Below are 14173 nucleotides of genomic sequence, written 5' to 3'. Positions count from 1 at the left end.
ATATATACGTAGAGCGTGTGTGTCACTGAACGACGAGAGGAATTAGGTTTGTTCGCAATCGACAAAGTTGGTTCTCCCGTTCCGTACATACACAGTTATGGAACACTGGAAGACCGGTCGGTAAGGTAGTTGGCATTTTGATGTATGATACATATATGGCACATAAAAAAGTGTAATTGGAGGGGAATATAAATATAAAATGTACATACCTAAGAAATAAAATACAATTATACACATCTAAGATTTTAAACATACTTATAAGAGAAACAGCAAAAAAAGGTTATAAATGATCAACAGTCCTATTTACGTAACAGCTTTCTGCTCTCATCACTTATAACAAACTAAACTTGACAAACAATTTTTTTAGTTCGTAAAGCCATTGAAAGATTCTTTTTTTTTTTTTTTTTTAAGTCACTCTTTTTTTTATAAAAATCACATAATTATTATAAGCAAATAATTTTTTTTTAATCGATTTTTATTATCATTGAAAAATCAAGTAAATTTTACATTTTAAGCATTGCTGCATTAATTTTTTATGTAAAATATAATTAAAGCAAGGATTTAAAAAAAAGGACCTACTATCGTTGTTTATTTTCAGCAAGATACATACATACTTATACAAGGATTTTGCTTTTTTACCTTGAACAGATGCATATTTGATTTAAATTCTCATATTTTGCATTCATAAGATATTTAAAACGAGAAAAAAAATTTTTTAAATATTCAATCGTAGCTATGAGTTTCAGTGGTTTTGTTGTTACGTAAAAATTTTGTTTTGGAAACTCGAAATGCTTGTATCCTTCGATAATGTAAAACAAAAGTATCATACGTAGCTCGGTCATCCATGACCCCTTGGATAAAGTCAATATAGTCAGATACTTTGGTAAAAACCGAGATTCCTCCCCTTTCGCAGTGTTTCGTATTAACTCTACTCGAAACTCCAATCACTTTTTCATCACAAACGAGAGGACTTTCACTGTCACCCTGAAAAAATTAAAAAAAAGTTGATATACTTCAACAAAAAATTATTTCTTTATTTTACGCAACTAACAAAACACGACGCCTTTCTAATTAAGTAACACTAAATTTCGCATCACCTAACGCAAGTCACTAAGGCTCAAAAAATGTGTAAAGGTAGAAAAAAAAAAAAAATTCTTCAGACAATCAATGCCGGTATCAATTATTATTGAGTATTTTCTTCTACCCCATTGCCACGAAATTTACGTGGAATTTCCGTGGCCAGGGAAAAAATTAGAATTTACTTGTTACATTTTTTATATTAGGAGTATAGCTCAATGGTAAGAGATATGTTTCGTACAAAGCACATGCTACAATTATAATTTAAATATTAAAAAAAAAAAAAAAAAAAAAAAAAAAAAATATAGTTACAAGTCACAGCTTTAAAAGAGTTGACACATAAGTTTTTAAAATTCTGATATATTGTATATGGCCGATTTTACGTGGAAAACATGTAGCTTTCACGCGGACCTATTATAAAAACAAAAAGTTAAATAAAATACTAATGAAAGAAGTGAATGACTCCATAACTTGGTGAATAATTAAAATTTACATTACACAAATAAATTTAATTACTTTTCAAATTCTTATACATCTCTATGATTGGGCATTCATGGCAGTCGCTGATTTAGTGGCAAAATGCACAAATTGCAACTCGCAAGTTTCGGAACTATTTTGGTATTTGTTTTTAATTGTAATTTGTTGAACCATATACTATATAATATTTGTTTAAAATTGTACAATCCCGTTTTTTTCGTCCACCGTTCTGAAACAGTCCTTATAAGTTCTACTCTCAGTTTTCTGATGCGCGGATGGAGTCTCTCAAACTCTCTCTTCGTCTTCGTCATTCTCGAAAATATTACCACAAAACAAGTCCCGCTAGATGGCACTGATACTTGTTTTATAAAATTTTTCACTATAATAATAATAGGCGTTTCACAACTGTACAGCACTTTCAATGGTTTTTTTTATGGGTGCGATAATAAATTTTATGGTCTGCTACCAATTGTTGAAGGGTGTATTCCGCAAATGCTGCCAGCAGTTAAGTTACGTAGGTCGTGGTAACGCCGCATGGTCGGGTAGCGCTAGCGTCAACCTGTACTAACTGTCGGTGGGTTCCGCATGTCAACAAACTCCGAAATATCAGATGGCATGGGAGCGAAAACAGTAAAAAATATCAAAGTTTGTTGACATGCGGAACCCACCGACAGTTAGTACAGGTTGACGCTAGCGCTACCCGACCATGCGGCGTTACCACGACCTACGTAACTTAACTGCTGGCAGCATTTGCGGAATACACCCATAGTCCGCAGGCTAAGTATACGTCCTTAACCGCCTTTTTCACTAACGTTTAGAATAATGATTGAGACAATCAATGATTGTATCATGAGTTTTTGTATAAAGTTCAATTTATACAAATAAGTTGGTAAATATAGGCACACATGATTAATATTTAAACATTTTAAGCTGTATAAATATATAACATAGATTCCAAATATGCATTATTACCGCTGGAATATGCTAACAAAACCAAATATCCGTCTTTCTCACCCAGCAAAATAATAGGTATCTGTATAATCCTGTATCAATTTATTGCACACATGCGAAATGTTCAATGACAGTAAACAATGACATAATTTCAAACTTTACTTTTAACTCTTCATTTCACACGTAATTTTACAATGCAATTGATAAATTATTATTCATACAAAAGTATTAATATTCTTATAGGAGGTCGATTTTCAGGCAAAAGATTATTTGTAAACTTGCCGTAAACAGCACAGCCAATGTCAACTTTTTATTTTCTATCTTCACAACTAGTTGCGGCTGGTTTTAGCGTTTCAGATTTCTAAACTAAAAAGTGGCCCTAAAATTCTGAAGGAAAGCTTTAGATATTTTAGGCCCTAGAGCCATGTTGTCAATTATAAACCAGCCGCAACTTATTTGACAGATACAAAATGAAAATTCAACATTTTCTGTGCTGTTTGCGGCAAGTTTACAATTTATCTATTACTCAAAAGTATACATATATAGGAGGTTAATATTCGTATAAAACATACACTGCAAACTTGCCGCAAGTAGCACAAACATCGTTAATTATTTATTTTGTATCTATTTCAAGAGTTGCGGCTGGTTTATAAGTGACTAAATGGCTCTAGGGCTAAGCTGCCTAAAGCTCTCCTTCAGAATTTCAGAAGCAATTTTTGGCCAAAAAAATCACGACCGCTAGATGGCGCTGATCCTAATGATTATAACTACTTATAGTAGAGCCATTTAATCAATTATAAACCAGCCGCAACTAATTCAGTAAATACAAAATAAAAAGATAACATTGTTTGTGCTACTTGCGGCAAGTTTGCAGTGTATGTTTTATACGAATATCAACCTCATATATATTTATACTTTTGGGTAATAGATAAATTGTAAACTTGACGCAAACAGTGCAAACAACGTTAACTTTTTATTTTATATTTATGAAATTAGTTGCGGCTGGTTTATAAGTAATTAAATGGCTCTAGGGCTAAGCTGCCTAAAGCTCTCCATCAGAATTTCAGAAGCAATTTTTGGCCAAAAAAATCACTACCGCTAGATGGCGCTGATTCAAATGATTATTACTATACTTATACTAGAGCTATTTAATTATTTATAAACCAGCCGCAACTAATTTAGGAAATACAAAATAAAAAGATAACATTGTTTGTGCTACTTGCGGCAAGTTTGCAGTGTATGTTTTACACCAATATCGACCTCCCTTATATTTACACTTTCGGGTAATAGATGAATTGTAAACTTGCCGCCAATAGTGCGAACAATGTTCACTTTTTATTTTGTATTTATCAAATTAGTTGCGGCTGGTTTATAAGTAATTAAATGGCTCTAGTATAAGTATAGTAATAATCATTTGGATCAGCGCCATCTAGCGGTAGTGATTTTTTTGGCCAAAAATTGCTTCTGAAATTCTGATGGAGAGCTTTAGGCAGCTTAGCCCTAGAGCCGTTCAATTACTTATAAACCAGCCGCAACTAATTTCATAAATACAAAATAAAAAGTGAACATTGTTTGCACTATTGGCGGCAAGTTTACAATTTATCTATTACCCGAAAGTGTAAATATAAGGGAGGTCGATATTGGTGTAAAACATACACTGCAAACTTGCCGCAAGTAGCACAAACAATGTTATCTTTTTATTTTGTATTTCCTAAATTAGTTGCGGCTGGTTTATAAATAATTAAATAGCTCTAGTATAAGTATAGTAATAATCATTTGAATCAGCGCCATCTAGCGGTAGTGATTTTTTTGGCCAAAAATTGCTTCTGAAATTCTGATGGAGAGCTTTAGGCAGCTTAGCCCTAGAGCCATTTAATTACTTATAAACCAGCCGCAACTAATTTCATAAATATAAAATAAAAAGTTAACGTTGTTTGCACTGTTTGCGTCAAGTTTACAATTTATCTATTACCCAAAAGTATAAATATATATGAGGTTGATATTCGTATAAAACATACACTGCAAACTTGCCGCAAGTAGCACAATTATCTTTAACTATTTATTTTGTATCTACGAAATTAGTTGCGGCTGGTTTATAATTGATAAAATGGCTCTACTACCCACGAAACATTGATAATACTGACATCGAATAGATGTCAAATTGATGCCAAATTCCATCATTAAGACGTCTTTTAGTTATCAGTTGTCTGAAGATAACATTTTGACAACTGATAACAAAAAGACGTCTTAATGATGGAATTTGGCATCAATTTGACATCTATTCGATGTCAGTATTATCAATGTTTTGTGGGTATAAGTAGTTATAATCATTAGGATCAGCGCCATCTAGCGGTCGTGATTTTTTTGGCCAAAAATTGCTTCTGAAATTCTGAAGGAGAGCTTTAGGCAGCTTAGCCCTAGAGCCATTTAGTCACTTATAAACCAGCCGCAACTCTTAAAATAGATAGATACTTAAATAAATAATTAACGATGTTTGTGCTACTTGCGGCAAGTTTGCAGTGTATGTTTTATACGAATATTAACCTCCTATTTATGTATACTTTCGAGTAATAGATAAATTGTAAACTTGCCGCAAACAGCACAGAAAATGTTGAATTTTCATTTTGTATCTGTCTAATAAGTTGCGGCTGGTTTATAATTGACAACATGGCTCTAGGGCCTAAAATATCTAAAGCTTTCCTTCAGAATTTTAGGGCCACTTTTTAGTTTAGAAATCTGAAACGCTAAAACCAGCCGCAACTAGTTGTGTAGATAGAAAATAAAAAGTTGACATTGGCTGTGCTGTTTACGGCAAGTTTACAAATAATCTTTTGCCTGAAAATCGACCTCCTATAAGAATATTAATACTTTTGTATGAATAATAATTTATCAATTGCATTGTAAAATTACGTGTGAAATGAAGAGTTAACAGTAAAGTTTGAAATTATGTCATTGTTTACTGTCATTGAACATTTCGCATGTGTGCAATAAATTGATACAGGATTATACAGATACCTATTATTTTGCTGGGTGAGAAAGACGGATATTTGGTTTTGTTAGCATATTCCAGCGGTAATAATGCATATTTGGAATCTATGTTATATATTTATACAGCTTAAAATGTTTAAATATTAATCATGTGTGCCTATATTTACCAACTTATTTGTATAAATTGAACTTTATACAAAAACTCATGATACAATCATTGATTGTCTCAATCATTATTCTAAACGTTAGTGAAAAAGGCGGTTAAGGACGTATACTTAGCCTGCGGACTATGGGTGTATTCCGCAAATGCTGCCAGCAGTTAAGTTACGTAGGTCGTGGTAACGCCGCATGGTCGGGTAGCGCTAGCGTCAACCTGTACTAACTGTCGGTGGGTTCCGCATGTCAACAAACTTTGATATTTTTTACTGTTTTCGCTCCCATGCCATCTGATATTTCGGAGTTTGTTGACATGCGGAACCCACCGACAGTTAGTACAGGTTGACGCTAGCGCTACCCGACCATGCGGCGTTACCACGACCTACGTAACTTAACTGCTGGCAGCATTTGCGGAATACACCCGAAGTTTGAGCCAAAGAGTTGATTTTTTTTTATGACAGTGACGTGTACTCAAAGCTATCAGATACGGATAACGATGAAGTGTCAAGATAAAAACATTTGTGATGTCGACATTTGTTTACGAAACAGACACGGATAGAATGTTTTGACATGCCGGCGTTCTAATCGGAGAGGTAGTACAAAGTAGCATATTGTAAATTGTGTAAACTCGGATTTGAGTGAAATTTTACTGGAAAAAAATATTAATCGTTGTTAACGGTTGTTAGATACTCGAGAGAAACTAAGTCAAGATGATGACCGATTTTTCAATGACGGGCAACTCCTGCGGCCAAAATCTATTGCGGCTAGTTGCCAGGGGAAATGCTATTATTGCCGAGCTTATGCGCTTAAAAAACTACATTCCACCAGTTTACAGGTCACTTATACTTAAATTTAAAAATTACTTATTAACATTATATTCAATGGACCTTAAAAAAAACATTGTCGCTTACTTTACTTGTAGGCTGGATTCAAAACATCACATACAAAAATATGGTCAAATTATTATTGATTTTGCTTATTTTAAAGCAGCTACTACTCACGAACAAAAAATCGAAAATGATCAAGTATATATCAGTATATAATTTTTTTCATGATGATTGGTTGGGAAATAATATAATATGTTAAATATATATATTTGTGTCACACAGGGGCTTCAAGAACTTGATGAAGAACTTAGGAATAATTATTCAGATATACTTTCAAGATTTTACTTGGGTTTTGAAAGTATTCACAAATATATTACCGATCTTAATAGTTATTTCGATGAGTTAGATGATGGAGCTTACATCCAGCAATCCATAGAATCTGTAATGTTAAATGAAGAAGGGAAACAATTAATTGTGAGATACTGCTTTTACTATAAACAATTTCTATCCATCTGAATAAACCTTTTAATTGTAATTACAGTGTGAAGCTATTTATCTCTATGGAATCATGCTATTGGTTGTTGACTGTTACTTTGATGGTAGGATTAGAGAGAGACTTCTTGTGTCGTATTATAGATACAATTCTCAAAGGGCATCATCCACTAAAGTAGATGATATTTGCACACTACTTCGTTCCACGGGATTTGTCAAAGGAGTATATAAAAGACCTTTAAATTATCCTGAATCATATTTTCAGTTAGTACACTTAGATTTGCTTAACACTTGAATGAAAATCAGACAAAAATTTTTACTTCCTCTTGATTTAATTAGGAGAATACCCATCAATGAGTCAATCTTAGATCTGGCTATAGCACGATTGCGCACTGATGAAATTTATAATCAGACACGTGCATTTCCTCATCCAGATCATAGAAGTATAGCTTTGGCCAATCAATCTTCTATGCTCGTCATACTATTATCATTCAGACCTTCAGTCTTGATGAATCAATCAGCAGTCATGAGGGAAATTGTAGATCGATTCTATCCTGATTCATGGATAATCAGTGTATACATGGGCATAGTTATCGATCTGTGGGACTGGTGGAGCCCTTACAAAGCTGCTAAAACAGCTCTCAATAATACTTTGGAAAATTCAAATATCAAAAGAGTCGCTCAAAAGTATGGCCAAAGAATGGAAGTTAGTAATAGCAAGTACATATAAATAATATCATGACAACACCTGCAAGCTCATTAAGTATTTGAACAATTTTTTTTAGAAACACCTGAAAAAAACTGAAGAAGCGCAAGTAACTCTTTCATTGGATGAAGGTGCGATAGGATCGGTCATAAAACTTATTAGGGAGTGTAATGTAACGTTACACTGGTTATTACTACATACAGCCCATCCGACCATGCAAACAGAAGACTCAAAACGCTCTAGAAATCTGAAACAGTTAGTAATTCAAGAGAGCAAGTACACTATAAATGAAACATTACGTTTACTGCTAAGCACTGCTCAAATTGAAGATAACATCAAGCAAATGTACAAGCAGGTATGTAATAACGCAAATAAGTACAACTTTGATTGTATGTTACTATAAAAAAGTAACTGATTTTTATTTAGTTATTGCAAGATAAAGAAAACAAATGGATAAAAAGCAAACAAAAATGTATTGAAAAAATGAACAAGTTATCTGAGGCTTTTACTGGCAGTAAACAGTTGGCCGACATAGAAAAAAATCCAACTCTCGAGTCATGGTTTAAAGAAATCAGTAAACATATAGATTCATTAGCTGAAGATGATGGAAAAAAAATTATGCAACTATTGCAAGCCCTAGAAGAAGTACAAGGTAATATTATTATCAACACAAGAATTTTTAATTTTTCTGTACAAGTTAATGAAATTTTTGACACATATGTTTCATTTTAGAGTTTCATCAGCTAGAAAGTAATTTACAAATATCACAGCATTTAACAGAAACGCGACAAATTTTACATAATATGTTAAGATCAAGCTCTATGAATGAAGATACGATGATTGCACTAAATATTGTCACAGATTGTTGTTATGCATGGAATATAATGGAATCGTTTGTACCAGTAATGCAAGATTTAATCAAAGGCGACCCTAATACTGTTATACAATTAAAAGCACTGTTTTTTAAAGTAAAATTTTTAAAGTACTATAAATGAAAACAAAATTTTTATAAAGTCCTATTAATTTCAATTTTTTTAATCCAGATGGCTTCTGCTCTCGAAATGCCTTTGTTAAGGATAAATCAGGCCAAAAGTGCGGATTTGGCGTCGGTATCTCAGTACTACAGCAGAGAATTGGAAAGTTATGCTAGGCGTGTTTTGCAAATCATTCCAGAATCCGTTTTTGCAATTCTCGCTCAAATTGTACATCTTCAAACAAACGTTTTTCTTGAAATACCGACAAAACTGAGTAAAGATAAAATTAAGGATTATGCGCAATTGAACGAGAGATTAAAGGTAACTGAAAAAAAAAGCTTACTCTACATTTATTTTAATACATCGATTCTTTTTGTAGATGGCAGAATTGACATATTCAGTTTCTGTTTTTACAAATGGTATGTTGGCTTTAAGAAGTGTATCATTAGGAATCCTGAGAGTTGATTCCCACAGGCTTTTAGAAGATGGGATTAGGCAAGAGTTTGTAAAAAAAGTATCCTTAGCATTACACAACTGTTTAGTCTTTGATGTAAAATCCAAGGTAAGATTCTTATTTCATTCATCTGCACTCTAATACTATGTTAATCAAACGTATTGTATTTCAGGGAATTTTGATTCAAAAATTACAAGCACTGTCTCTAATAATAGAAGGATATCGAAAATCTTTTGAGTATATTCAAGATTATATTAATATCAATAGCTTAAAAATTTGGCACGAAGAAGTACGTATGAAAATATGTTACAAAAACTGAAAATTCAATTAATAATAAACTAATTTTTAATTTTAGATTACATATATCATAAACAATGCAGTTGAAGAAGAATGCAGAGGTTCTACGTGGACACCTGGAAAATGGGCATTTCAACCAGAAGATAAAACAAATGTAAACTTCTTACCAACTGATTCCAATTCATTGACATTTATGGGAAGACTTGCAAGAGAATTAATCCGAATATCAGATCCAAAGTAAGTATTTGTAGTAGTAAGTATTGTACAGCGTCAGACATTCTTTTAAAAAAAATTTTTTTAATTCTAGGACGACCTTTTATTCTGAACATTCTCTGGCTTGGTATGATCTCAAAACTCAAACAGAAGTTATGAGTCACAAAGCCTTTAAAATGATTTTGCAAGCCATGGGTGCACCTGGACTTGCTGGATTGGATAAAATGATGTCCCATTTCGTCGCAGTTGAAATGCAAAAAGTCGTTAAATTTATCAACGAAGGCTTGAGAAACAAAACTTGGGCAAATACCTTAAAAGACTGTGAAACACTATCTCAAAATACAGAAAGTTTGAGAAGTAATTTAATTTTTCTGAATCATTTTAAAGATCGTAACATTAATTGAAGTTATAATTGACATATTTTTTACAGATAATCGATCTAAATTTTTATCAACTGTAAATACCTTAGTCAGCAAAGTTTGGTCGTCGCTGTTCGATTCATTATTGAAAATCGGTCATCTACAAATTTTGAAGCAAAAAGCAGCTTATGAGTTAAATACAGCCTGTAAATTTGAAGCAAGACATATGGAAGCTTCTCTTCAAGCTCTTAATAAGTAAGTTTTTTATTTACAAATATATATATATGTATTAGCTCCATTTTTGTCGTATTGTAGAGCAGTATTAGAAGAGATTAAAGACAAAGAAATAACGCCGGAGCAAGCAGAATTTATAAATGAACTCAGTGTTAGATTGGAATGGGCCGGTATTACTGATGTAACTAATAAAACTTACATTCAACCTCCAAAAGTCAGCAACATGGCATTTATAATGTATCTTCTCACAGTACCACAGATACATAAACTTTACTATGACAAAAATAGTGGTAAGTTAAAGTACTTAATTATTATAAGCATTCGTGTAATTACTAGTTATATTGCAATTTTTAGTTAGTCTTATGAGTAAGAAAATTCAAGACTCGGTCGACGCCATAATCTTTATCATGGGTGTCCAATCTATCTTGAAGCAATTTGGAATAACACAAGTGAATAAATACGTTGAACACGTTGGTGAATATATTTTATCTCTCGTGATATCCGATTGGTATGTACATTTATTTCATATTTTTGTATAAGATTTGGATATAAAATAATATGGATGAATATTCAAATTCTACTCTTTTCAGTACAAAAATGACCAATGAAAATGAAATGGAATGTATAACTGGAATATACTTTTTGGAACAATACACAAAATATGCGGAAATCTCGCGGTCTGTCATCAGACAAACTATTCCTGTGATTGTACTGGACCAATACCAATCTAAAGTAATTAAGTAATGATGAATAATATTATTAAATTCATTATAAATGAAAACTGTTAACACTTTTGTTACGTATTTTATAATACACGTGGGGTACGAAAAAAAAAAAAAAATGAAATAAACCAACGATATTTTAAGGTTTTTTTTTGTAGGTTCCACTCACATATTTATTATATATTAATTTTCATTACACTATCTATTTATATCATATACTCATGATTGCTCACTTCTTGAATAAGGTCGCAGCTTGTGTCGTTGCATCCTTGCACGTGATACATCGACCGGCTTTCGAACCATTTACGTTATTCATGTGTGTTATATAACTTGTGAAAGGAAAATTATAAAATCATGTTTCGATTAATAGTATATAATATATTATACCTATAGAAGGCAGGAGGGCGACACAATAAACATAAAATGTGGTTCTTGTTCTTCTCGCATTTTCACTTTTTTTGCCAACGTCTCATTTTACCATTAATAGTAATTTTTTTTTTTCTAATTCATCGACGCTGAATTATACTCGCGGGTAAGAGGATTCAGGAAGGGAAGTTAAGGATTAGGAGAATGGGGTATTAGGGCTGGGAATGGTTAACGCAGAAATCGTTTCGATTATAACAAACGAGATATTATGAAACTCGACTACAGACCAGCTGAAAAGTCGAATTGCACAGTAGTTTGCTTACATCCTAAAGTTATTGTTAATTTTTTTTTCTTTCTTTTCTTTATCTTTCATTTGTCTTTTTTCCGTCAATAATCGCATATGTGTATGATAGCGGTGAGAAAAGAAAAAGAGTATTATTAAGTACTTCGGCTTACAATACCTTTCAGGCGCGCGTGCACACATATTATTTCATTTTTTGCCATTTATCTCAATTACTTTTGAACTTTTTAAAACAGAATGGATAAATGAAGATATTTTTTTTTTTCATTTTCAATACAGTAGAGCTTGTTCAATTGTTATCCTATTGCGGACGAGTTACTAACATCGCATTGTTTTCTTTAACTGTTGTTACGTACTTATTGACGCACTTAATCTTTTTCAAAACATTCAAGAATAAAATTACTCGGTCGAAGCGACATTCAACCTCGAATAGAATGAAATTTCAGTCTCTCAAACTTTGAGGGATACACCTTATATAGATACATAATATACGACGGGATCGATCGGCTCGTTCGCGATTCGCTTCCTGACGTGGATTTATACACGAGAAGGAGAAAGGTGGGGGAGGATACATAACATGTTCAATGGGATGACGCACATTTATATTTTATTTCATATCTTTCTTTTTTCTCAATACCACGGAAACCTTGATTTTCTCGCTTTTTTTCATCACTTTTTTGCTTTTTTTTCCCCTCTCCACTTAGTAACGCAATAAACATACGATATGTAAAACACATGTTCCTCTTCATAGACTCTTTTTTTTTTTTTTTTTTTTAATAATATGTAAGTTACATAGGACTTAGCGTGTGTTCAGATTCAGAGGTAAATATAATTGTAGAAAATAATTATTTCGTCATTCAAGTTACGCTACAGTGGATGACAATACTTGTTATTGTTAAATTCGAAAAAACATTTTAATGATACACCCTTTTCAACTATTAAACAATTAACTGCTGTTAACAAAAATACGTCAAATAACTCAGCAGCATCTAATACTTTGTAACTGTTTGTAAATGAAATATGAAAATTATTACTAAAAACTGTATTTTCAAGTAAACACATATGAATCAAAACGACTCATGTGTATTAAAAAATATGAGTTTGTACAATTAATTTATACTTTTTATTGGAAACAACGATAATATTTGAAAATCTGATGTTTCACTAAGGTTTTATCTCAACTGATATTATATTGTACATTTTTTTCAATTGTTATGGATTAAAAATAATTCCACTGCGCTGAGTTTGGGACAGTAAAAAATATCCTTTGTTTTTGTACATGTACTCGTGTGTTATTAGTTAACCATAAACGGATAAAAGTATTTTTGAAATGGACGAGGGATGGATGCACGTACAAAAAAATGTGGCAATTCCAACGTCTACGTCGTATCCACAGTGAAAACTTTACAGTTCACAGGATCATACTCATTATAAATAAAGCATTTCAACACACCATGCATACTTACTTATATACCTACACATAGTTTATACAGCAAAAAATGCAAGCTTTTTCGAGTTAGAGGCGCGAGAGGGGACGGGGGCACGTTATTATTTTTTTTGTTCACGATGTCACAAAAGTAGTTTTGACCAGCCGAGCATTGTCGAATTTTCGTATGAAAAAATACAATGTAAAAACAGCCCGCGCACAGCTTGTACACTTATTAAGCGTCTCGAGAGAGAACGATGAGCGCGCGCGTAGAAAAAGACGTGTGAGAATTTTCATGATATCGTACATGCATTTGTTTCATTGGTATATACGTTTAATGCGACTTCTCGGCACTTAATAATAATAATAATAATTATTATAATACCTAATCATCAGATAAAGTTGATTTTTTGTTTGTTTCTTTTAACTCGGGGACGAATCGCGGATGGGCCGTCGCACAGCGACTCAAAAGCCCCGAGCTCGCGCGCATCCGCCCCGGAGGCAATGAAATCGATATTGTTAAAATTCATCAGGGGGTCATGAAAGTACGACAGAAGCACATACAATAAACGTTTGTGGTTTATACATTTCTTTTTGCGCTTGAGAGAGATGCGGGGCAGCTGAGAGGCAGCAGGCAGTCGTTTGTTAATTAAATGGATACGAGAGTTTTGATGCTCATTTGTCAACCACATTTGCGCTTTGCTAACTGGAGTCTCTGTTTATTTTAATTTTTTTTTTTTTTTTTTTTTTTTCAATATTTATAGTTACATGCATATTTGTGGAGTTTTTTCATTGGGCGATGGTTCACAGAGTCCGTGAGAAGTTATGCACAGTTCGATAAATTACTTATACCACGAGATAGGGACAGTTTTTTTTACGCTCGTGCATCTACGACGATTTTCGTATTTGTGACTTTTCACCTTTTTTCTCGTTACTTTGTCACATGAAACTTATACAGATACACATACAGTACACCCTCAGGATATTTCACCATTGTTCGCATTGTAATACATGTTTACTTTTTTTTTTTTTTTTTTAACATAGCTCAACACTTATGTTTTTATCAATAATTTATTTATCCCTTTACTATCAACATTCTCAACACTTTTTTTTGTTCTAGTTTGCGTTGTTTTCTTCTTTCATTCGTGTATAC

At 32.7% G+C, this 14173-nt stretch overlaps 1 protein-coding gene across 1 annotated transcript; it reads left to right on the top strand.

Moving 5' to 3' along the window:
- The first annotated feature begins 6088 nt into the window (after positions 1-6088).
- On the top strand, positions 6089-11020 carry Strump (WASH complex subunit strump). Its single transcript, XM_089591709.1, has 18 exons — positions 6089-6242; positions 6336-6484; positions 6572-6674; positions 6759-6950; positions 7018-7232; positions 7308-7674; positions 7754-8029; positions 8101-8326; positions 8407-8642; positions 8718-8969; positions 9028-9210; positions 9275-9391; positions 9458-9636; positions 9707-9969; positions 10043-10226; positions 10287-10495; positions 10560-10713; positions 10796-11020. Exons 2-18 carry the CDS (start codon positions 6360-6362, stop codon positions 10947-10949), a joined length of 3435 nt encoding a protein of 1144 aa, XP_089447835.1. The 5' UTR covers positions 6089-6242; positions 6336-6359; the 3' UTR covers positions 10950-11020.
- Positions 11021-14173: the final 3153 nt, after the last annotated feature.

The sequence above is a fragment of the Copidosoma floridanum genome, unplaced genomic scaffold, assembly GCF_036245765.1.
Source record: "Copidosoma floridanum isolate Cflo_tuat_1 unplaced genomic scaffold, Cflo_Japanese_pri ptg000013l, whole genome shotgun sequence".
Lineage (NCBI taxonomy): Eukaryota > Metazoa > Arthropoda > Insecta > Hymenoptera > Encyrtidae > Copidosoma > Copidosoma floridanum.
The sequence above is the reverse complement of the archived record's forward strand: the minus strand, read 5'-3'. Positions and strand labels throughout refer to the sequence as shown.